Below are 26397 nucleotides of genomic sequence, written 5' to 3'. Positions count from 1 at the left end.
TCTGGCATGTTTAGCTGCTTTCTTTGTATCATTAAGTGAAATCTTGACTTAATTTAGTGATGCAGTTGCCTTGTTACAGCCCAGTCAGTGCAAAAACCAGACCTTTAGGATCAAGAGATGTTTTGCCAAATAATCGCCAGCTTTATGAGATAGTCCTGACATATAGCTTTCATCAGGTAAGTGTTTTGTAGTAAATATACTGTGTACTATGAAATCACTGATGGAAAGACGTGGCTTGTCTTTGAGACTTAGTTTTTATTCATAATTCATTGAGGATTTGTGTGTGTGTGTGTGTGTGTGTGTGTGTGTGTGTGTGTGTGTGTGTGTGTATGTATGATAAGACAAATTCCAGAAAGGAAAAAAATGTGTAAATGAAGGAGTTGTTAACTCTGCCACACTGTTTCAGAGGGTTTAGCCTGTGGTCACTGGACTCTGTTTCTGGGCCTGGAGTCAGACAGTTCACAATGGCAGCAGGAACATTTATCAGAGGCTGCTCAACTCGTAAATGACAGGAAGCAGAAAAAGGACACCAGGAAATATAAATTGGAATATGCTCCCAGCTACCTAGCTTTGTCCAGGGAGGCCCTGCCTCCTAGAATTTCAGCCATCTCCCAAACAGCACAGCATAACCAGCTGGGTACTAGGTATTCATCATATGCACATCCTGACCACAACAATTCTCCCATTGATGGTAACACTGGGCCTGATTGCCCTCTGTAAAGAATCAGTAATTAAAGTAATTGAGACCATTGTATGCGTTGGATTGTTATGCTTACTTTATTGAAGCATAATGTGGATTTAGTGTTGATGTTACAGAATGGTGGATTTCAGTAAATTGTTAGGTTCCAGTTTTATAAAGAAATTAGAGGAGATATATATATATATATATATATATGTTAGGGGAGGTGTGTGTGTGTGTGTGTGTGTGTGTGTGCGAGAGAGAGAGAGAGAGAGAGAGAGAGAGAGAGAGAGAGAGAGAAGAGCACTAGGTTTGTAGATTTTAAAGTCTACAAAAGTACATCTATTTATTGCCAAGATAGTAGCTACCATATACATTGAAAAAAAATGTTTATTAGAATGTATTTTGGATACTTTCTTGAAACTTATTTATAGTTATATATAAGCCATATCAATAATTGTTCTTTCTTTTTTCATAGCCCAAAAGTGGAGAAGTAACACCTAGTTGTCCACTTCTTTGTGAATTGTTATATGAATCAGAATTTGATAGCCAATTGTGGATTATTTTTGACCAGAACAAAAGACAGATGGGCTCAGGCGATGCCTATCCACATCAGGTATAAATTGTAAAAAGAATTAATAAATCCCAAAATCCCAAAAATTTATTTTTAAAATGCCATAATTTTACATTCAGATTTTTTATACCTATAGAAATCTCTTTTGTTTATTATAGTTTTAAGGATGCTACTTACAAACACTGGCCAGCAAAGCGTTATTAGTTGAGAACAGGGGACTGCAGCTAAGACTTTGTACATGTTCAGCATGCGTTCTGCCCCTATATTAGACCTCTAGTCCCAGTATAGCTGTGTGTTATAGTATTTCTCCCTCCTAACACTGTACGCATTTAAAAATAGACAGTGAATGAGGTATGGGAGACTGTAAAGTGATCCATCACCTGAGTGGAACACTGGGGTTAGTAAGACTGTACTCTGGTGGTTTCATTTTATTAGTACCTTCAGATATGGAATTCTACTGAGCATTGAACTGCATGCTAGGCACTGTGCTTTCTACTATCACTAAAGGAAAATAATCCTCTGATTAGAAATTTTGTCTCTAGTTGAAATTGTATTTGAAGAAACGTGAGATATTTTTTCTTAAATGCTCAAGATTTTTGCCGAATAATGAGTGATCTCAGTTTTCCCCTGTCAAGCCAGCAGTAGTCTCATCGCTGTGGACTGGAATTTTACATTACTTGAGTTAAATTTCACGTCAGCTCAGAAGACCTACATCTGCAGAATACAGCTTCCCTCTTCCCATGAGCATGTTAGCAAGGTGGAATGTATTAGCTTTATATTCCTTGATCTCTATTGGCTCCTGGTTTTCCCTGCTTGTCATAAAGGGGTGTGACACTTCACAGTTAAAATGTAAAGTTTACCAGAAGTCACACATGTGTATACACATACATGTTTGTTTTAGATAATATGGAAAAGCTTATTTTGACTTTTTGATTACTACTTCTTATTTCTGATGACCCAAGAAGAAAATTTTCATTGTTTTTCTTAGCTGTGTATTAACTTTTATTATGTGAGTATGTAGATATTCCTGTGGCAGGAAAAATGAGGACAGACCTTACTTGAGCACCTTCATTCTTTACTCTCTGTGTGACTCTGAGCAAGCCACTTGATATTTCTGATTCTGCCTGGTCACTAGCACCCTAGACATTTTGTGTATAGATGTTTATACCTTGTACATTCTGTAAGTGGAACTGTCTCTTTTATCCTTTTCTTGTCATTTTATTGAACTAAACTTACATTTTTCAAATATTTTCTTTTTCAGTATTCTTTGAAACTGGAGAAAGGAGATTATACAATTCGACTACAGATTCGTCATGAGCAAATCAGTGATTTGGATCGTCTTAAAGATCTTCCATTTATTGTTTCTCATAGGTTGTCTAATACCTTGAGCTTAGATATTCATGAAAATCATAGCCTTGCACTTCTAGGAAAGAAGAAATCCAGCAGTTTGACATTACCACCCAAATATAACCAGCCATTCTTTGTTACTTCCTTACCTGATGATAAGTAAGTGATGATGTTGATGGTACTGAAAGACATTGTGGTTCTTATGTTAATCTACATTTATAATTTTCTATCATTTAGTCTGAAGTTATTTCTCAGTTTGAGTTTTGAAAATTTGGACATGGGAAATATTTCAGTATGAAGTTATTTTGATGGTTGTCCTAAGTATTTTTGTGAAACCTTTTCTTTTGTTACTTTTTTTTCCCTTTTTAATTCTCTCATTAGAATACCTAAGGGGGCAGGACCTGGATGCTACCTTGCAGGCTCCTTGACATTGTCAAAGACTGAGCTTGGAAAGAAAGCTGTAAGTACTAGTGTTTTACACTGAAAGTACCTGCATTAAATTTCCCAACCCTTTGAAGATATGCTTTATATCCATAGTTCAGAAGAGGGGGAAGAAAATACACAGGGAGGGAATAGGGTAATTGTTTTTGTTGTTTTTTCCTTGAGCTATTGTTGAAAGTGAATTAATATTTGGTATATATTTTAAATATGTCAATAAATAATAGTTTATGTTCTTTACTATGAACCTCATGCCCTAAACCTATCCTAACTCAGTACTTAATCTTCTTTAGATCCAGATCATAATTGGCTGAAGTAAATGGGATATGTAAAGTCACAACATGCCCTAGAATTGAAACCAATATATTGTAGAGATTGAAATAACTCAGATTCTTTTTATTTCTTTTAAAAAAAAAAAACCCAATCTGGAGAATATTTATTAATGGGAGTTGGCTTTCACATTTGTGAAGATTTGTTGAGATCTTTCATAATTATATGGGTAAATGTAAGTTGTTTCTTGTGGTGTTGCCTTTCATGGTGTCAAAATGATATTTTTTGTTTCTAGTTTACAGATAACTTTATTAGAACCTTATAGGAATTTATTTCAGGTTGTTCCATCTTTTCATTACATATTTTTGCAGATAATGTTGTTTATGTGGATCTGTTCCCTTTATTATAGCTCATTTTAGTGTTATACAGTTCTTACATCTTTACATTTCTCATTTAGCATTAGTTCATACAAAACAATTAAGTCTCCTTACCTAATACTGGGATCTAAATATGCTGTTATCAGGATGAGCTCATCTCATTTATCTTGAAATTTGTTTTTATTCATTATCACTGTTCAACTAAGATCATATATTCATAGCCACCAAAGAATAGTTTGAGGTTTTGTGCTTAGAAAAAACTTTTACATTTGTTAGGATGCATTTCAGTGTATACTCCTTACTCATACATACTTCAGTGTCATTTGAAGTAAATTAGCGCTTGATGCTGGACTTTGTTCATGAACTGATTTAAGAAGTCCTCACAGATCTTTTTGTAGATGTACCTAGATAGCTGTTTCTGTGGAACTACCATTGAGTTTTCCATGCAGATGATAGATGGATCATCTCAGAAGTCCACCGCTCATGAAGTGTATAGCAGAACAGAATTATTGGTATAAATACTCATAACAATTCAGAAATAGTACTTTCTGACTATACTGTTAGAGGCAAATTTGAAATTATAAATGCTTACAATTGACTGTAGCTAGCTAACTATAGTTACAAAGGTCATTTTTAAGAAAGTAGCAACAATCTAAAGATACTAAGTTAGTATAATTGCCATTGGGTTCCTCATTTAAACTTTCCTCAGCAGTTTTATACTCCCTATGTTTTGGTAGTTAGAAAGGAAAAGTGATTTTATTTCACTTTGCCTTTCATTGTAGCCCTGAGTGTTGCTTTTTTTTTTTTTTTTTTTTTTTTTTTTTTTTTTTTTTTAAGAATGACATAGGCTTATGTAATGGTCATGACCTCCTTTATACAATCAGACTCTGCAGACTGTCAGCTAAATTTAAATATTTTAATGCTAATGAAGTTTGATCACTAAATATTTAAACTAAAAAGCTGGAAGTTTGCCTTAAATTGGCATATCTGAGTGCTTTTTTATTTTTAAAAATTGGCATGGCAGTGCTGCTTTCTTTAAAAGCATGCCATTGTGGTCACAGGTCTGGCCCTTCTGAGTACTGTGACGCATGCAGATGGAATATTCAGTTGGAAGACAGTTAGGCAGAGGTGGTATCTCCATCCTGTGTAGATTATGCATGTTTTCTTACAGAATGTCGTTCTAACTCCCAGGGGCAGTCTGCAGCAAAACGACAAGGAAAATTTAAAAAGGTACTGATTGCCAGTTCTTAAAAAAACGATGTCTTAAAGCCTTATTTACATAGTAATTAAACTTTTTTCTCTATTATAAATCTTTATTTTTAAAGAATCTCTCCCTTAGTTTTCTTTCTTTACATTCTGCAGTATAGTTCTCTTAGTTAATGCCTATAACCAGTATTGGCATACTGCCTTTCTGTAAAAGGTTTTTTAAACTATAACCCCTATTTTTCCAATGGTATAGACAATTTTTATTGCTTTTTATTTCTTGCTGTAGAAAAAAATATCAAGTTCAAAAGTTTGAAATTTTGCATGTCCAAAGCCATAAAGAGGTCAATATGGCAATATAATAATGGAGAGTAAAATAATTAGTTATTTTTAAAATTTAGGGCTGGTAAGATGTCTCAATAATTAAAGGTTCCTGCTGACAGGTCTAACAACCTGAGTTTGATCTCCAGGACTTAATATTATGGAAAGACAGTTATAGTCTGACCTCCATACGTGTACCATGGCATTCGCCTACACACACACACACACACACACACACACACACACACATATACACACACACAAAGTATTTTTAAATGTAAAAAAAAAAACCTATTGAAATCTAAAAGCCATTTTAAATAAAATGATTTTGTTAACAAACTAGTTCCTGCTCTTACATCTATCCTAGTTATGTGAGGACAAATATTTATTAAAAAAACAGTAAATATAAACTTCTAACTAAAATCTGAGTCTGTAATAAAAATACAGATTTGGTGCTTCAAATGGTTCTACTTCGTTTCCTTTAGCATATGAGAATCTGTATTGACTGCTGGAGCCATATTTAACTTAAAGATATCTACACTAAATACAAAGAAAGGGGCACACTTGAAGAAGAGCCACTTATATCACTTAGTATTTGAATGGTCTCCTTATGTAGGAAGTATTGCATTTGTGCCTCTTTGAGTTGCCATGATGACTGTTTGAAACGGTTTCCTAGAAACTGAACAAAAATAGGAAGCATATAACAACAAGGGTTATTTTTTAGTTGGGCTGCAAAGTTTTGTTGGGTAAAGTTGTACAAGGTATAATAGATATAATAGATAGTACTGAAGAAAGATTATTATTGCTGGAAGCTGAATAAAGCCTGTGTAGTATATTTGGGAATTAGACTTGATTCTGTCCATTCCTTCTTTCAGTATAGGTATTATAAAAAAAAACAAATATAAAGTTACAAAGAGAAATACTTACACATGTAAAATAATTTAGATACTTTTAATAAATTGTAAATGGCATCAATGATATTAATCTTTAAAGTAGTTGAGCTTGTATAAAGCTTTTCATTTAATAACTAAATTAATAATTGAAGCACTCAAATTGGGCCTTTTGAACTACATCTAAGTGTTGTGCTGCCCACTGAGCAGTTATTGGTTTTATAGGTAACATTAAGTTTCTGAAAAATATTCTTCAGTTTGAACACTATTGAAACACTTTATTGATAGCTTAGCATTGTTTCAACTTTAATACTAAGTTTATCCTATTGAGGATGCTTTATAACTTTTCTACTGTGAATATTCTAGCCCCTTTTAAAACATCACAATTATTCATTATTTAAGTTACAAAACCATTACTATTCAATTAACCTTATGTTAGTCCCTTAGGAGAAGTGAGATGAAAAGAATGCTTATTAAATAGTGTATGATCATAGCAATACAAATTAAAACAACTCCTATTTTCCCTTTCATTAGCGTTTTAAAGTAATGCATTTGTAATTTTATAATAGAAAATTCTTGTGAAATGTTTAATAAGGTTTTACTAACGTTTTAATTGTACTTATTACTGAATTGTTCTAAGATCATAAACTTTTCTACTCATATTTTTAGTGATTAGTCAAGCTTTTGAATAAGAATTCTTATTTTTATAGGTATTACCTATTTGTTGTACATTAACATAGTACTCATATTAAATTCTATTTTCTGTCTTTTGTACTAAAACAGTAATAGCAAATGCCTTACCTTTGAAATTCAGAGGATAAATTGCCTTCCAAAATATAGGTTTCTCTACATCGAAGTATTTTCCTGCATTCTAACCTGGCAAGCTAAAGGGGTACACATTACTGTTTGAATGAATAGGGCCTGTCAGGCAAGTGGTGATTTACAGTTTGAATAATATACTCTATGAAAAACTTGATTCCAATGTTTACGTAAGTAAATATTGGAGACTCTATAGCCTTACTTCTTAGATAGTTGTGCTAAACATATGACTCTGAAGCTGTTTCTATGAGAATTTAATGGTATGGGGTCAGGTTTTTCAAACACCTTTTTACTTTTTCTGGGGCAATACCCACTTAGGAAAGTGACCTGAAAGCAGTAGAGAAGAAAGCTGAGCATGGTGGAGCACCCGTGATTCCTGAACTGTCAGGACTTGGGAGGAAAGACTCAGACAAAATCATGAATTCAGAGCCAACCTGGCTTCTAGTGCAAGACTTGGTCTCCGGAATAAAAACAGGGATGGTATTAAGACAAGAAGGATGGACAGGTGACAGGGTCTTAAAGGAGCAAGCCCAATAGTAAAATGTTCCCTTGTCTTGGACCTTGTGTGAACCACTGTTCCTGGGCTCTGGCTCCCTTACCTTAGAGAATATAACAGGGTTGCTGATAGATTTTTATGACTTTTTCATTTTGGTTTCTGCTTTTTAAATGGGTCATGAAGGGATGGTGGTTATTATTTTGTAGTGAAGTGATAGTAGAGCTACAGCAGTAATTCCTCACATTTTATACCCCAGAATTGAGTGTCAGAATGTTGTTAAAATGGATATATTTACACTAAAAAATTCTATTTGGGGATCAAGATTTTGAAATACTTTTAGCTCAGGTTTTTCTGAAATAATGTCATGAGGGCAGTCTGTGTCCCTTCCAGTAATACAAATTTGTTCCAATGTTAGAAATGTTATTAAAATGAATATAAATAGTAACTTAGCAGCAGTTTAATATAAACCTGAAAACAGAATTTGAAAAACTGACTTAATTAAGGACAATCAATTTCTTACCAAAAACTAAGTCTAACCATTTGGTTCCATTTCCCAAGCAATGTATATTTATAGGAATGGTTTATACACCATAGACAAACTAATTAAGCTACACTTTTCTGCTGTCTTCAAAATAGAACTTTCTCAAAAGAGCTGCAGGCTTATTTCTCTGTTCTCTGTTTCTTCTTTGTCTTTGTCTCAGGACACAACTCTTGGCCAAGGTGATCATCATGCTCCTTGTAGCCAAATATTCTAGTGTCTCCTCTTCATTGCTTGCCATTTTTCATCTGGATTAGCAGTTGATGACTCCATTCTTTTTTGTTTTTGACTTAATTTTTTATTCTGTGTGAGAAGGGGGGAGCCCCAGGGGAGTGGACCTAGCAGCACTTAGTTCACTCCTTCCATCATGTGGGCCCAGGATTCAAATTCAGGTCATCATGCTCAGCAATAAATGCCTTCAATGTCTTAGCCATCTTGTCATCCCTGCTACTTCATTCTTCATGGTCATTCTTAAGATTTTCAAAACCCAAATACCTTTTGTTTTGTCCCTATCTTACAGCATCTTTGTGCCATGCAAAAATAGCAGATCTACTCTCTTCTAGTCTCTTATCCCTGATGGCCATACTTATGCCATGGCTTTAAGCACTATTGACAGACGTTCTTGGCTCTACCTTCACAGAATATCTATTTTCTTTTGTTTCCACACAGGGAACTTAGGGATTCCTAGGCTTGTTTCCTGACTTGTTTTTCTACCTCTAATTTCCCTTTCTATGGTCTATTCTCAACTTACATCATCAAGAATTTAAAAAAAAAAAAAAAAAGCCCAAATAATATCATTGAAAGCAAAGTCTATAATCACTTCATATATAATATTTGATAGGTTTCTTTATATATTTAAGATAGGATCTACATTTTTTACTGTATTCCATCAAACTCTACATGACTGTAGCCCACATTCTTGGTTTACATAACTGCTTTCATGTACTGGGTTCAGGCTTTTGGACTTGTTCAACTTCCACTGCAAATGACAATTCCTGGGGAAGGGTCTATTTTCTTCAGTTAGGTTTATTCAGATTCATTCACATTTATCATTTAGCTTCACTGACCTTTCCATAACCACTTTGTTTGCATGATTTCTCTATTTCACCCAGCAGTCACTCTATCCTTTTGATTTTTTGTGTGTGTATCATATGCTGCTATCGGAAATTATTTACTTGTGTGTTTATTGTCTTACTAACTCTAGGTAGAACATGTATTTATAAGTTCAGAAATAGTACTTGTCTACTCTGCCTTCTTAGTAGGAAAAAAAATATGTTCTCTTTTTTAAATTTGTTTACCCCTCTGTTTAGGATTCATTGTAAAAGGACAGAGTACACTGTCCTTATGGTGTCAGATGCTAAAGATACTGGGAAGTTTACTTCTTTCATTTTAAACAGATGGATAAAAGTTTCAGTATTTTTAAAGTTTCAGGGGCAGGGGACTCCAGTAATTGCAGATGGGTATTTTTGATGTTTCTTGGCCCATCAGATCTGGAATACAATATAATACAACTCAGGCCCAACTTACATTACAAGATGCTCAGCTTTTGACAATGATTTTTAAAATGTGTGAAGTGAAGCATTATTAACCTAAGGCTTTCTTCACCTTCCTAGGATGTGATCCCTGTTCATTACTATCTAATACCTCCACCAACAAAGACTAAGAATGGCAGCAAAGACAAAGAAAAGGATCCAGAAAAAGAGAAAGACTTGAAAGAAGAGTTTACTGAAGCATTACGAGATCTTAAAATTCAGTGGATGACAAAGTAGGTTGGTTTTAGTAGAGTTCAATGCTCTTAGGTATTTGCCAACTAATACGTTCATGTGTACATGTATAGACTTTACTCAAAATTGTTGACTGGATGAGAGGATTGCAAGTTTTTTTTAACTTTTCCTATGTTTATGCTTTATATTTTTGACAATAACATATGGGAAATTTTTATTTTAATTTGCTCCAGAAGAGAATTTTATTGGCGGACATAGAAAAATAAATAACCTTCCCTCTCTCCAAAAATCAGCATTGCTTTTGTTATCTGTTCTCTTTGTTTGAGCATGTAGCAGTATAAGTGGTTGTGTAATTTTCCGGTTACTTTAGGTGTTGGATACTTCCTGTGTCATTTAATAGTTTAAAGTTCTATTTTCAGTGACCGTATAATTAATATCCTATGAATGAGTATAGTATATTTAATAACTTATTTAGAACATGTTTATAGCTTTTCTCTAAGTTTGTGATGGCCCTTTTTTATTCATACTGTTTTAAGTTTGATTTCTTATCTGTTTGAGGAAGTGTTTGATTTATCCCAGGGTGGCCTAAATTCTCTAGTTGGACAAGAATGGCCAATTCCTGATCATCCAGTCTCCTAAAGGCTGGAATAACAGTCATATATTAGCATAGCTGGCCTAATAGACATATTTTTAAAACTTCTGTCAGATAGTATGGTCTTAATTGTTAGTTTAGATGTCTTTAAAAGTTATCTTGATAGGTGTTTCAAATTGGTTTCTGGCATGAATGTAAGATGGCTGTCTATACAGGATTGTTCTCACCACTATTCACTAGAATGTATGCTTATCTTACCAACTTAAACGTTTTAACATGAAAGATATTTTCCTCTTGTCACTGCTTTCCTTCAGTTTATCATTTGGCCTTTACCTTTTAACACATAAAACGTTATTCTGTGTGGTTGAGTCATTTGCTTTTTTTCCATTGCTGGTTTCTTTTACTGGTGGTATTACTGGGGGAGTCCTCTTTAGCAGACTTAGTGTATACATCCTTGGGGATATGTGACCTAGGAGGGAAAAGAAGCCTTTATAATGTGAATAGAATTCCTAAGGATTAAGCCAGTATGGTATCTGTCTGTATTCATACATGCTGTGTTATCTAAAACTGAGGGTAGTCTGCCTTTGACTGACTTAGGATAAGTAGCAGACAATACAATTTAAATTTCTTCAGAGTTGCAAAGATTGGCTTCCCTTATGAGAGCCTTAGAAGCTCCTTGATTCTGCCATCTAGTGAAATTGATGGAAAATATTGTTTAAAAAAAGAGAGAGAACTCTCAAACTTGTGGAAGTGGCTTTAGAGCCAAACTGAAAATGGAAAAGCTTCTAATCAAGCATATGTATGCAAATATGGTGAGTGGGAAAGATAGCACAGTAAATACTTACCTCCTAAGCACAAGAAACCCTAATTCAATTTTTAGAACCTGCATTAAAAAGCCACTTGCTTGTAATCCTAGCACTGAGATGGTGGGTCAGTTATATCCATGGGATTCAACGGCCAACCAGCCTCTTATAATCACCAAATTCCAAATTTAGAGAGAGACCTTTTCTCAAAATAAGATACAGTGTGCCTGAGAAATAACCCTAAGTTTGAACTATGGCTCTGCACACACACATTTTTGTAAGAAAATGCTGCCTCTTCCTTTTCAAATCTTGATTTAGACTGGTACCATCAAGATAGTCTTCCTTGTGCCTTAATTTCTGGTAAGTAAAAATTACTATACCATTCTTTTATCCTGCACATACTCTTATTGATTGATAGGGGCTTAGTTCCACCTTAAAGACCACATGTACCTTACCTCCATCAAAAGTGCTCAGCTCCTGAGCTAGAGAGACAGCTGAGGGGTTAAGAGAATATGCTGCTCTTCCAGAGGATCAGAGTTTGGATCAAAATTACATGAAACTCTAATTCCGCAGATTTTTTTTAAACATCCTCTTCTGGCTACACACATACTTACCCATCAATAAAAAATTAAAAAGAAAGAGTTCTCATCCATGAAGGTATGGGTGTCACTTAAATAAAAGCATCCTGTTTTCCTGCCCTTTGCTCCAAGAGTGCAGGCTTAGAAATTATATTGGTGAAGCAAATTTTTTTTTTTTTTTTTTTTTTTTTAATGACAGCTTCTAATGTCTCTAAAGAACTCACTTCATTTGAACGGGAAGATCTATAAATTTAAACCAAAGACCTCTCCCAAACAATGAAGTGGGGAGGGGTTTAAAAAATATAATCTACAGAATCTCAGAGAAATGTAGAATTTCAGAGGGTCCTAAAACTACATATAATAGTGTACTGGCAGAAAGCAAGGTAAGAAAATAGCTGAAGAAATAATAGCTAAAAACTCTCCATACTTTTAAAAAAACACTTAAACATCCAGGTTGCCTAGTGAACTCTAAATACAATAAATGCAAAGAAATGTTATAACAGAGCTTTCACTTGTTCACCACATAAGATTTCAATCAACCACAGACTATGTCCACAATAGTGATCCTATGAGATTATAATCTGAAAAATTCTTATTACCTTGATGATGTTAAGAGTCCCCATCATGTCAGTGTTGAAGTTTCATTTATGGTAGTGCTGGTATAAACCAACAGTATTGCCACTGTGAAAGTATAACATGTAAGTTATGTATAACAAATTACTTAGCAAATGCCCATGTTACCAGTTTATGTATGTACTATTATGTATGTGCAACACTATGTGTCACATTTTAGAGAGTACTTGAACTTACAACCTTCGTATAATGGAGGCAGAAGCATTATATGTTTCCTCTTTTTTTTTTTTTTTTTTTTTTTTTTTTTTTTTTTTTTTTTTATTTGTTCTTCTCTCATATATTACACATCAAAAGCAGTTTCCCCACCCTCCTTTCTCCCCATTCCCTCCCCTGCATCTGACCCTTCTCCTATTCACTTCTCCTTTCCTTTCAGGAAAGGACAGGCCTCCCAGGGATAGCAAACTACTCGTAACATATTAAGATGAAATAATACTGGGCACATCCCCTCATATTAAGGCCGGACAAGGCAACTCAGTAGGAGTGAAAAGGTCCCTAAAGCAGGCAAAAAAGTCAGAGACAGCCCCTGGTCCCACTATTAGTAGTCCCACAAGAACACCAAGCTATACAACCATGACATACATTTGCAGACGGCCTAAATCAGAATCATGCAGGCTCCCTGATTGTTAGTTCAGTCTCTGAGACCCTGTGGGTAACATGTAACTGGTACATGTTACAACTTAAAAAACACTGTGCTAAATAAAAGTAGCTAGTCACAAAAGATTATACCCATTGTAAAGTGTCCAGTATATCTAGCTCTATAGTAACAGAACTAGATTAGAATTTGCTTAGGGTTAGGGATTATGGAGTTTCTGGTAAGATTTTGATAACTAGAAACACTTTAACCGCTATCTATCTAGTGAAACATATAAGACATAATGTAGCTGATGTAAATTGTATTGGGGAAATAAACATAGCAATCACAAAACCAAATGAGCTTGGCTATTCACAAAAAAAGGGGGGGAGGGGACTGAAAAGAGTATTGGTCCAGAAAGTGTTTAGAAGAAATTCAAGGAATTACTAGTGGTTTCTTTTAGAATTCATGAAAAAATTCTTTGGTGGGGGATAACTCTTTAATCAAGCTGTAATAGATTTAAATGTAAAGTGAAAATACTGGGGTACAGTGGCAGGCAGACTAGGTGAGCCTGGTCTGCAAAATGAATCCAGGACAGCCAAGGCTACACAAAGAAACTCTGTCTCCAAAATACAAACAAGCAAACAAACAAAAAAAAACAAAGGAAAGAGAAAGTACTAGGTTTCCTTTTGTATATTTGTTTAGGGGGCGTGTGGAGGAGGGAGAAGGAACCAGGCTCTGTGATTTGTTTTTTATGCTAAATTGGAGGGCTTAAATGGCCTTTAATGAAATATTTCACTACAAAAAAAAAAAAAAATTCATGCCAATCTTATTTTTATATCCTATGAAATTTTGAGTATTTTAAGTAAATTTCCTGGCATGATCTAGCTGCAATGCTAGTTATTTATTTACCAGTTGAGTGCTAATTTGGGTTGTTTTTATCCTAATAAATACTATCAGAAAGAATTGGCATAGTTTATTCAGCTTCTTCATTTAGGAACATTCAGAATTTTTTAGATAGTTCTGGATATTTTTTATGAAGTGGGTTTTTTCTTTTTCTTTTTTTTTAAGAGAAATCTTGTCCTCAATTTTAGTGAATCTAGTTATTATAGCTATTATGTAAGCAAGCCATTAATGCTTTATTTTAAAGACTTTATTTTTAATTATGTGTCTATTTGCTTGTGAGTGTGGAATTCTGAATGAGTGTAGTGCCTATGGTGGCCAGGAGAACGTATTGTGTATCTTGGAGCTAGTACTGTAGGCACTTGTGAGCTGCCTAAATTGGGCCTTGGTCCTCTGCAAGAGCAGTATGAGTTCTTAACCACTGAGCCATATCCAGCCCATGTTGATGTGTACTTTGATCTGAACATTTTATAGAACTCTTAACTGAAGTAATTTTCAAATACATATGTTATATGTAACTACTCCTTATTGATAGGTTATAGTTATAAAATAATTTTAATGACTAGAACTGTAAAGCAACATTCAGATTTCCTTTTAACAGAAATAGGCATTTAATTTGAAAATTACTAATTTGTCTCTTTTAACACAGGCTGGATTCTAGTGACATTTACAATGAATTGAAAGAAACATATCCTGCTTACCTTCCTCTGTATGTTGCACGGCTTCATCAATTGGATGCTGAAAAGGTTGGATGTATTGATTGTTTTAAATAATTTGGTATTTGTATAATAGCTAATGTTTGTATTTTTGAGTAAAGGTGCATCTCTCTTTGCTCTCTCTTCCTGCCTACTGAAAATGAATCTCCTGCAACTGAATATTTCATTAAGATAATTATAAGAACTGGCCAAAGCTAGACATGGTAGCATGTGCCTTTAATCCCAGCCCACAGGGAGGCAGAGGCTCGCTGAACTCTGTTAGCTCAAGGCCGTCCTGGTCTACACAGTGAATCTAGGACAGGCAGGGCTTCACAAAGAAACCCTGGACAGCTAGAAATCTAAACACCTTCTGTAACTACTTTATTACCAGAGTTTTATAGTAATTCTAGATTGTCTAACATGGACTGTAGGCCAGCTGTTGTTACTGTTAATGTAAGTAGAAACATGTCAGCCATGATCAGTTAAAAATCATGAAGGTTTGGAATGAACTAGAATAGAATATTTAAGGGAGGCCTCAAAAGAGAAAACTACCAAATAGACCATCCATGGTGGTCATAATTAAGAGTCTTGATTATAACCTTTTTTAACTTTCTGATTTCTGATTTTAGTGATTGTTTGGAAAGAATTTGCTTGTGAACAAGGTTTTGGGGGGAAAATTTTTTTTTTTTATGTGGCGTGGGATAAAATAGAGATTGTTATCTCTAAAATCTTAATGGTATGCTAGAAAGGAATTTTCCTTGTTTGAAAAACTCACATTTTGGTAAACTTTGTTTTATTTTCAGTTTTAGACTACAAACTTAAGTTAGCTATCACCTGATTCCATTTTTCAGGGATACTGGAAATTGTAAAAATCACATTAAAAAATAGCACAAAGCTCTAGGCCTACAAGGAAGTGACATAGTTCACTTAGAGTTTTATGGCTGAGACAGTAGAAATGAAAATTCTTTAATGCACTTATTAATCCATTCCTTTATTTCCTGCCCAGGAACGAATGAAAAGACTTAATGAAATTGTTGATGCTGCCAATGCTGTTATTTCTCACATCGATCAAACTGCTCTAGCAGTTTACATTGCAATGAAGACTGACCCCAGGCCTGATGCAGCTACTATAAAAAAGTACCTAACCAGTAAATAATCTTTCTTGCATCTCATTTCTTAGTTATTTGTTTAAAAATTAGGGACTAGCTTACTTTTGATCATAAGAATCTTTTTACTTCCTTGTACGATGGTGAATATCTTTAAAACATTCAGGAGTCAGAGGCAGCCAAGGGCTGAACAGTGAGCTAGGTAAATGAGCACTGAGAGGGAAAAGGGGTGGGATTTTTTTCATTGTGTACTAAGATTCTCATGAGAAATTATTGATAGCTTATTTTTATTGTTGGCTAAAATTTTAAATAATAACACAACTTCCTTATACTCTGTTTCAGTAATAATAAATTCTTTATATTAAAGACTGGCCGTATAGCAGTTAAAAAAAAATTAGTGTTGAGGATTTCTTTATTTCTGTTGTAACATACTTCTAATCAGGATTGACAGTTTGTTCATACTCCCTCAGAAATTTCATAATTGTCTTCAGCCTTTTAAAACACAGCCTAAGAAAAGTTTGTTTCATCACCACTCGTTATTGTACAGGTGGAATGTCTGCATACTTCTAATAAAGCAGTTCCACCCTCAGCAGACTATATGAACTGGATAGATAGAGAAGACACCTCCTCAAGAAATTCACTTCTCAGATATTTATTGGCCAATACCATGAAAAACAAAATCTAGTTCATAGTGCTTCATAAAAATAAATGAAATGAGGTTAAAACTTTTTAGCAACTTTAGTTTGATGGAATTAATATTGGAGAGGTATGCAGAGGAACATTGATAGTTTGGGTTTTGTAAGGCCCGATGCTCTGTGTGCATAGAGCAGCTTGAGTACCAGTTCTGATTCAGTCTCTTCTCTCTTCTGTGAGCTCCTGCCATTGCCTTGTACTAACTCCCAAAAACACGTTGTTGTGTTTTTTTACATTGTGTGTTTTATTTCGACACAGGGGACTCATTAACTTCTATGGTTACAAATATCCTAGTTGTTTTATAGTTTAGCTAGTAAACCAGAACTATTTTAGCTGCCTTAAAGAACTATAATTTTCTTTAAAAATTCTGCGATGCACAACTGCTATAATTCCTGGCATCACATTTTAGTGATAGTTTTACTATGGAGTTTTAGGAATCATCTTAAAAGCAGTAGTTTTCAAGGGGAATAAAATTTAGTAAAAACAGTTTATATTCCACGGTTAGTAGTACCCTTTCATATTTTCCAGTGGAATAATTTTTACAACACTGGAAATTTGGCTGGTATTTTGTTATTTTAGTAACATTAGAACGTGTATGTGCTATTTATTAAATGATAATCATGTACAGGGGATTTTGAATACTTTAAATGCATGGTCATATTGATATTTAGTGTTCCAGACACTGTAAAATAGAATCGTTTTTGCTTAGATCGTAGAGAGTAAAGTGAAGTTTGTGGATGAATGGCTTGCCTATAGCGCTGTGCTAGGATGTCGGAAAGCCAACATTTATATCAAGATCTGCCTTCAAAGCCTGCGCTTTTTCCTCCCACAACCCTGCCCCCTTACTGCCCTCTTCTTAAGAAGATGAGCAGCACTATTTTTTATCTCAAAAAAAACAAAGAAGCTACCTAAGTGTGTTGCTCCCTTCTCCATGGCTGACCATCCTGAAAAACACTACCTTTCTCTGTCTTGCTATCCTATATAATTGTATTCAGTGAAAAGACACAGCCTTTGTCACACGCTTCTGCCTAGCTCGTGGTTTGTTGCCAGGCTTGTTTGCACTACAGTTGTGCTTTCTTAAAACCAGTGTTTGTCCTGAGAGAAGAGGAAACTGACAGTGACTATATTAAGCTGTCTTCCTAGGCCTTTCGTGACCTTCCCTGTACTCTGTGCCTTCTAAAAAGTGTTATTATAGCATGTAGTTTGTAAAAATTATAGACTCTCTGGGCTGCAGAGATGGCACAGCTGTTTCATGCACTTGTAGCTTTTGCAGAGGACCCAAGCTTAGTTCCCAACACCACATGTCAACTCAACCCAACTGTAACTTCCATTCCAGGAGTATCCAACACCCTTTTTTGGACTCTCCAGGCACTGCTCACACATGGTGTATTTACTATACATGCAGACAGAACACTCATACACATGCAGGAATATATGAAATGTTACAGGAATCATTTTGATATTTCAGTATTAGGGTCCATTTATTTTTCCTGCTATTTTGGCCTGTGCTTTCTAAATTTTAACATATGTAGAAGAAATAACCCTCGGTTAAAGGGAGTCATGTATGTATTGGTCTTTTTTTTTTTCCCTTTAGTTGAGAATTTCTATGCTTTGAAAAACTCCCAACACTGATTTTAAATGGCTATCAATAATAATAGGGTAGGGCAGGTGAAGAATATAGTTCTAGACCCTTAGAAATAACTAGATGAAGCCTATAAAAGATGAACACACAAATACAAACCCACAAATGTGTGTGCACGCGCGCACACACACACACACACACACACACACACAGTACCATATTTCCTTAGATGTCTCTTTTCCATACAAAGTTGCTTTTGTTTAAATCAGTTTTGTAAAAAGTGGCAAGATTGCTTTGCCAGATCTGTTAGCTCATGCCTTTACTCAGTAGTTTGTTAAGAATTTTAGTTTCTTTTTTAGCAATTAGATTTACCATTTCCTTAAATGTGACTACAATGACCATCATGGGGTAACCAGTTTTGATTCTGAATATGATTATTGAACAAGTATATGTAAGTTACCATTAAGAAGGACTTTTTAAATTAACAAGACTCTCTTATTTAGAAAATATAATCTAATGCAGAAGATTAAATAGGCAGATAGACCTGGGTGTTTAATGAGTATCTTAAATTTTGAAAGCCTATAGGAGGAAGCCTGACTCTATTCTGATTGGGCAAAGCTTCATAGCTTTACAAGTTGTTTAGCCTGTACAGGTCAGTACTAAGGTAGAAAATAGAAACAAAATATTTCTGAATTTATACAAAATTCATCAGAGGATGCCAAAACTTTGAGAAACGAATCCTGCTGGCAACTTTATTCATCCCTGACGAACACAGAGCACCTTTGTTAGTACCAGCTTCCTTCTGAATTCTGCATTCCCTCTCCCACCCCTACCCCAAAGCCCTGCCTGGGTAACTGGGACCAGTCAGTTGGGTTTGACATGATGGTGATAACTACCCTCTGTTCCCGACCTGCGAGTTCAGTTATTCGTGGAGTGGCGAGGAGGGTCGTGACCTGTGAATAAAGAATAGGGCGAAAGAAAGGGACGAGCCCAGGAAAAACTTTGCTTATCGAGGGCCGTTTATTGTAAGGGGGTATCCAAATTTATAATAAGCTTCTGAAAGGGCGGGGGTGAGAAGGAATGCAGTGGAAAGTTACAAAATCTTCTGGGCCAGGCCCAAGGACAGCAGGTGTGGAGTGGGGCGACTATACAGAAGTCTCGATACACCTAATGTTCTCTTTCTCAAGGTCAGGCTGGATCTTTGTGGTAGCCAGGCAGAATAATTATCTCAAGTATGCAAACAGCTGTGGCTTTCAGCCAGCAGGGCCTCTCAGCCACTGGGGCAGGTCAGGCAAGGTCCTATGGCTCCTGACAACCCTCATTGATTCAGTCTGTTCTAAAGCACACCTCTCCTTCACAAGTTGGGGAAAAATTGTTTACCTGACTCTTAGAGCAGGAAAGAATGATAATAAACATTTGATGGAAGAATAGCACAGTAAGTGAGCAGGAAAGTAGATGACTCAAGAGGAGACTCAGAAGTCTGCTGTTCTTACTCTGGAATAGCCAAAGCAGTGTCCAGGCACATAGAAGAAGAAGGAGGTTAGTTCTTTAAGACTTGGATGCTCTCAATGACTGGTGGAACTCAAGTCCCCCTACCGACTATATGGGAGAGTAGTGGGACCAGAGGATTACAAAGATTAGAATTAAACTGAGAAGGACCTCAAAGCCTGGAATATGGAGTTTATGCTGAGAGACTACTTAAAATATTTAAAACTGGGACTTTGAAGAATCATTTGTATTTTGCCATAATCTACTGAGGGAGGCAGACATGTGAGATGCCAAATTAATGAGTTTTGCCAAGCATTGTGTGATTAAATGAACAGATGAGTGAGGTATCCTATGGCTCATCAAATCCTATCTGTATTTATCTGTCAAGGTACAGGCCAAGTACTGAGCTATCCTAGTGAAGAAAGCTGTTACCAGGAGAAATATAGAAGAAGCAGATGACCTGAACTTGAGGGATAAGGGAATGTAGCATTCTACCACTTCGTGGTTCAGGCTGACAATTGAAAATGGTAAAAGGACTAGGTGGCCAATGGGAAAGTGTGCATTCTGGTCCATGTCAAGTACTCCCTTCCCATCCGTGTGGCTCTGTGGATTATAGATAGCTGTGTATCAAGCCAATCTGCTGAAACCATAGGATAGCTGGACAGAAGTTTATGAAATCCCTGACTTGTGATTGTTATCTGTTAGTTCAGAAGTTAAAAAGGAAACTATTGTTCTTGGTAATAAACTGAGGTATCTCTTGGGCATAGTTTAATTTTCACTGGAGATGATATTGCAGATGTCTTCTTAGATGATCTCACATAATCAAATGGTCTGGGAGCCTTTCAGAACATCTAGTCCAAAGCAATATATTACCATCAGTATTTTGTGCTCCCTTTATGCTTAGTTACTCCCCCTCAATATACAGAGCTAGTAAGCCCCAGCACCCCAAGTTGTTTTGTGTCCTCCTGGTTCTTCCCAGTAGATTTCACACATTATACATTTTACTATGGGTCTTTCAGAGTTAATCTTCTTATTAAACAGATCATCATCCCACAGCCATTTACATTGTGCTTATTTTCTTAGCCCTTTAAGCCTTTATTGTTTTCACACATCCCTGGCATGAATTGGAAATAATGCCTCAAGTAAGATCAGTAATCTTCCTCGGAGTGGAGGTTCCTAGTGCTGAACAATAATGGATAAATATCTAGTCTGTGCTGGTCATGGACATAGGCACTTGCAGAATTCTTTACAGAAAAATAAAGATGCCTTCCCAGAGCAAGCAGGTTACCCTAGAGACCCAGCACATGTAGAACCAGACTGCTCAGCTTAGAATCCTACAGCAGCTATTTCCCAACTGGAGGCTATGATCAAGTCCTGAATCACTTTGTGCTTCAGTTTTCTTCTATACCAAATAGGAGTATCTTATTCATAGACTTGATTTGGGGTTTGTTTATTTGGTGGTTGTATATGGGTATACATATGTCATAATGTGCCTGTGGAGGTCATAGGAGAACATAAAAGAGTCAGTTCTCTCCTCCACCGTGTAGGTTCCCAGAATTAGATTCAGGCCATCAGATTTGCTGGCAAGCACAGTTATTCACAGAGCCATCTTACTGCCTCCATAAAATTGTTTTGACTATAAATGAGTTAATATATCAAAGTGCTAGAGCAGTTATTGGTATATTCAGAGTAAACATATTTGCCTGATTTTATATGTGGTATCATATTTGTGGCTACAAAAACCTTGTCTTTCTATATATTACACATAGATGAGTATATAATTACTATTTTTAATGTAAAGAGTTAAAAGATACTCCCCTTATTAAAATTTGTGTAGCTGACAGAATAACTGGATAATCTTTCATCTGTTGCTATGGCATTCTGCTTTAACCAAGTCCAGTTGCCCTAACTTGATCTCATCTGTATGTATGATAAAGCTTATGATGTGAAAGAGAGATAAACATGCTTTTTGCTTAGATCACAAGTGGGGGATGAGAAAAAGACTTGTGAGAGAGCAGGTGATGTTTATCCCCTTAGAAGTCGAACTATCATGTAGGGGAGATTGGTTGTTAACCAGCTGAAAAAAATCCTTGAACAAATTCTGTGAGCCAAAAACAGAAGGTGGGGGCCTTTAGAAACTTGGGATAATTTTGGCTGTTCATTGCTCCACTTCAAGATTCTCCTAGAGAGAACAGCTCGAAGGAAGGCTTCAGGGCTCCAGGCTCTGCCTGAGGTTGCAGGCTCTGGTTGCTCCAGGTTCCAGCAGAAGAAATCCTGCTGATTATGCCAGGAGAATCGTTCCTCGGAACTGATATCCTTGCAGTTTCATTATTGTATTCTTTAATCTCCTTTTTCTATTCTTAGGTTAGTTGGATTGTAAATAAGGCCTACATCTTGGTTAATAAGTTCATAATAGAATAAAATTGCTAAGAAAACTGAACCTACAATGATGATTACTAATAATAGTCTCATTTGATGTGTAACACTAACGTATGTACTTGGATATATAAAATTTATGCATGGTAAGGCTTAGAGAAAAGAACACGTGCACTTCAAAAAAATCATCCCTTGCAATAATCTCTAACTGACAGGTGGAAAAAAAATTTCTTTTGCTCTCCAGTGATATGGACAAGCAGAAATCTACCCTGGTAGATGCCCTCTGCAGGAAAGGATGTGCCCTGGCAGACCACCTTCTTCACATACAGCCTCATGATGGGGCAGCAGCTGGAGATGCAGAAGGAAAGGAAGAGGAAGGGGAAAGTACTCTGGACTCTCTGTCTGAAACCTTTTGGGAAACTACAAAGTGGACAGATCTTTTTGACACTAAGGTAAGACTTAACCCTTCTGTCGTTGGTCTTGGTACAGCTTTTGACAGTGATCTCTCAGGCCTTGTGCTCTGCCTACCAAGCAGAAGATAACGCTCCACTCTGAAGAAGATGCATTTTAGCCAAAGTACCTTGCATTTGTCCTACCTATTTTAAAGTGCTTATTTAAGAATAATTTTGAAAACAGTTTACGGACATTTGTAGTAGCCTTTTAAGACAGATATATATGAAAACAAAACTATGATCTTCTAGAAATTGTCCTTCTTTCCCCTCAATCTTTTTTATGCTAGTTTTTAGGGTGACATGTGTTTCTTAGTTTAGATACTATTATTTATTTTCCTCAAAACTCTGTAACTTCTACATATCTCAGTTTTTAGCTACCTTTTTTTTTTTTTAATTTTATGTGCGTTGATGTTTTGCATGCATGTATGTCTGTGTGAGGGTGTTGGATCTTAGATTTACAGACAGTTGTGAGCTACCATATGTATGCTCGGAATTGAACCTAGGTCCTGTGAGCCATCATCTCCATCTCCTAGCTACCAGTTTCAAACAAATATTTGGAAATGCAAAGTTGAAATTTTTTGGATTTGGGTTCTAAAAAAACATATATCAAATCCCTTTCGTCTATTCTTACAGTAGTGATTATATGACTGTATGTTATATAGTTATATAACATATTCCTGGAGAAGGAAAAGTAGATGGGTTTTCACCCAGAAAAGGCTATTGTTTTAGTTATCAATCATTGGTTCTCAGGATTAGCTATGGTAAATTTTAATTGAAAAAACAAAACTAGGAAACTAGGGGAAAAATTGAGTTCCCTCACAGGCCAGTACTGTGTTTTCCACAGTAGTACTCACAAAACTAAAGCAGGCAGAATGTACAAGGAATAAGTATTAGGACCTGAAATTGCATTTAATTCCTGGCTCTGCCATTTTTATCACAAGTTACTGAACACTGATGCCTGTTTTTTACCTGTATATTCTGAATAAGTATTAAGTTCATGGAAAGTCCTCAGTGTTATTACTGTTAACAGTTATTGAAGGTCTGCTGTTGGCTAAACTCAGCCTCCAGCTGGAAGGCACATAAAAATAACTAGAAACTAGTCTTTGTCTTTGAGAAATGTAACAAGGTGATAAATACTTGTGATCACTACAGTGACATTGTTAGGCATACTTCTGTCTTCATAGTGACACTGCTGACTAGGGGCAAAGCATTGCAGTGCTGACCTGCAGACCCTGTTAATTGAACAAGAACAAATCACTATAGCAGGATTTCTTTCTTTGAGGATGGTTACCACACTCCATAGTTCAGGAAAACATAAGAACAGCATGACAGATCAGCATATAGAAGGAGCGTGTTTGTGTAAAACATGTCCTTCACCAGATTTAGTGACTGATAGTGGCCATTTTTACTTCTACTCTTTGTTTTCTCTAATTACGTTAACTATGGTTTATTTTGCACAAAGAAATGGCTTAAAGTGGATTTCAGTAGTTTATAACTTACAATTATTTATTTTCTATACTCTTTTATGTAATTATTTGCTCTTAATTTTTTTTTTAAATTTCCAGGATACAACATATTCAACTTAATAGCTGTATTTTCGGGCCTGGGGAGATGACTCAGTAAATTGCTTGCCACACAAGTATGAGAACCTGAGTTTAATCCCCTACACCAGTGTAGAAAAAAAAAAAAAAAAGACAACCACAGTACCATGCACCCATAATTCCAGAGTTGGAGTGGCAGAGATAGGATGATCTGTGGGCCCACCAATCTAGCTAAACCAACCTTCACAAGATGGAGAGCAATTGAGAAAGATAACCTTGGTTGACCTTTGTCCTCTATATACACACAAGAAAACCTATACTGTGAAAGCCATATTTCATTGTTAAAGCTATATGCTTTAAAATATACATACTTTATAGATAATCTTTATTTTGTTTTATATCATAGGTTTTGACATTTGCATACAAGCATGCATTAGTAAATAAGATGTATGGGAGAGGCCTTAAGTTTGCAACTAAACTCGTAGAAGAAAAACCAACAAAAGAAAACTGGAAAAATTGTATTCAAGTGAGTACTGTGTAGTGATAAGAACATGATCGGGGGGAGCTGTGGTCATTATAAATCATTACTTAATTTACTATGGCCAATTGTTACCGTTATTAAAGCAGTATGAGCTATATAATAAATGCATAAGAGGCCCTCAGTAGCCATCAAAATTTCTAAAACATTTTTACTGCTATTCTAAGACCCTTATCAACCTTGAATGTTTTCAGCAGGAGCAAAATGAATTAATTTCTGTAGTTTCAAGAAAGCACTTTTGAAGGACACATTCTTTCTTAATGTGTGTGGCCTTGTCTCTAAAATAGTTGAGTTTGTGGAGTTTATATTTTACTTTCTGTCTGAGATCATTCCTACCTTTGTTAGTTTACCATCTATCACATACAAACTAGTTGGAGCTTTCTCCATGAGTTATTCTCAAATGATATGAAGAGAAGTTATGTTAATGTCATCAAATTTTCTGTCTACCTTTGTCAGTTTAGGTCCTTTAGATCTTGATTAGGTTAAAAGAACTCTTCCTGGACTTCCTGACATTATTTCTCTCTTTTTGTGCTCCTATGAAAAAAACTGTGGCTTGTTAGGAAGGACAGTCTGTAGGTGGATGCATTAATGGATGATAGACTGATAGGTTCTATCTGTGTATTGCTACTGTGCTGTTATTATATTAGTCTGCATTTTGGGCTTGGAATTGTCACCTCCTTTACGAATGCTCTCTTTTATTATAGCTGATGAAGTTACTCGGATGGACCCATTGTGCATCGTTTACTGAGAACTGGCTTCCCATCATGTATCCTCCTGATTACTGTGTATTCTAAAATAAGAACCAAGACTTTAAATTTCCAAACAGAAGATTTTATAGTGAACAGATATATGGACAAATGTGTGCATTTTTAGTATTACTAATGCATGTTTTCATCCACTATCCAATACTGATCATTAAAACTATATGTATTTATCAGAGAAGTCAATGGTGTGTGGCTTAATACATGTAATCTAGACCTCTGACATCATGCTGCTTTCCTACTCCTCCCACACTTAGCAAGGGCAGTACATACCCTGCCTGCCATCCCCAGCACTGTGAGCTGGATACAGCTGCTCACATGCATGATAGGTTTTCATCTTTTAACTGTAAAATATCCAATCCTATTTTTTATTTTATAAATGAAAAAGGTTAAGACATGCTCAATTTTTCCCCTAACTATATAAAGGCCTTTAAAAAGCTACAATACGTGTAGCTAAAATATTTATTTGACTAAAAATTAGGAGGACATTATTTCCAGACTTTTTTTTTTTTTTCCTAAAAAGAAATTCAATTAATTGCAGGGGGTGGGGGTGGCTGGAGCATAAACACATGGCAATTGGGAAAGGACACCTGTTACAGAAGTCTTCCCTAAGGAGTTATAACAGACAAGTTGTTTTTATAGCATCCTTAAGTACACAGCATTAAAATGACTTAAAATTTCATGTGTCAATGCCAGACAGCTGAATCTATCTGGTATTGTAAAGATATACACAGTATGTTTATAACATTGAAATCATGTAAAACACATGAATAAATGTGCAAAACCACAAGCACATACACAATATGCACTCTGATACCTTAAATGTTTTTATAAATAATAAAAGTAAATATTGAAGCTCCTTAAGGTTGGTCTTAATTTTTTATAAATCAGATTTGAGGTTAGAACTTAAACTTATTAAACCTATAGACCAGAAAATTAGGTAATTTATTTATAACACTTTATGGGTTTTTAGTTATTTGAATATATTTCCTATGTTTATCGTGTGTTTAATCTTTTCTTTTATCTTTCTATCAAGTATCCTTTGCTCCATAAAATATACAGAAACAGACAATATTAAAAAGTCTATAGTTAATCTAATAGAAGTGTGTGTGTGTATGTGTGTGTGAGAGAGTGAATTTTGTCTTTCATTGTTACTGCTATAAAAGATCTAGTTAATCTTGTCTTGTCATTTGTAACTGATTTTCCTTTTATCTGACAAAGACATTGGAGCTTTATGAAAAACACAGATATGCTATAAAATATTTTACATGCAATTTCTACAGGATCTAGAGTATAACATCTATCTATGGATAGCTGTGTGCATGAACTCTCACATGTGTCTTCACTTGTATACATGCAAGCATATACATCTAGTCTTAGCTCAGTAACAGGACTGAAAGGCTCAAAAA

The 26397-nt window shown here is 35.5% G+C and overlaps 1 protein-coding gene across 3 annotated transcripts in view; it reads left to right on the top strand.

The window, feature by feature from the left end:
* The window catches only part of Tpp2 (tripeptidyl peptidase 2), an 82768-nt gene extending 56921 nt beyond the window's left edge, over positions 1-25847 (top strand). The window contains exons 20-30 of one of the 3 annotated variants that reach the window (XM_051153766.1): positions 80-176; positions 1158-1295; positions 2515-2759; positions 2982-3060; positions 4877-4915; positions 9566-9717; positions 14406-14502; positions 15458-15588; positions 21941-22148; positions 24096-24215; positions 24932-25847. In XM_051153766.1, the coding sequence (XP_051009723.1) occupies positions 80-176; positions 1158-1295; positions 2515-2759; positions 2982-3060; positions 4877-4915; positions 9566-9717; positions 14406-14502; positions 15458-15588; positions 21941-22148; positions 24096-24215; positions 24932-25021 (1396 nt within the window). In that variant the 3' untranslated portion in view covers positions 25022-25847. Of the gene's footprint in view, positions 1-79; positions 177-1157; positions 1296-2514; positions 2760-2981; positions 3061-4876; positions 4916-9565; positions 9718-14405; positions 14503-15457; positions 15600-21940; positions 22149-24095; positions 24216-24931 lie in introns of those variants that run through there. The other 2 variants (XM_051153767.1, XM_051153768.1) reach the window with 2 other exon arrangements.
* Positions 25848-26397: the final 550 nt, after the last annotated feature.

Source organism: Acomys russatus, chromosome 12 (assembly GCF_903995435.1).
Source record: "Acomys russatus chromosome 12, mAcoRus1.1, whole genome shotgun sequence".
NCBI lineage: Eukaryota > Metazoa > Chordata > Mammalia > Rodentia > Muridae > Acomys > Acomys russatus.
The sequence above is the reverse complement of the archived record's forward strand: the minus strand, read 5'-3'. Positions and strand labels throughout refer to the sequence as shown.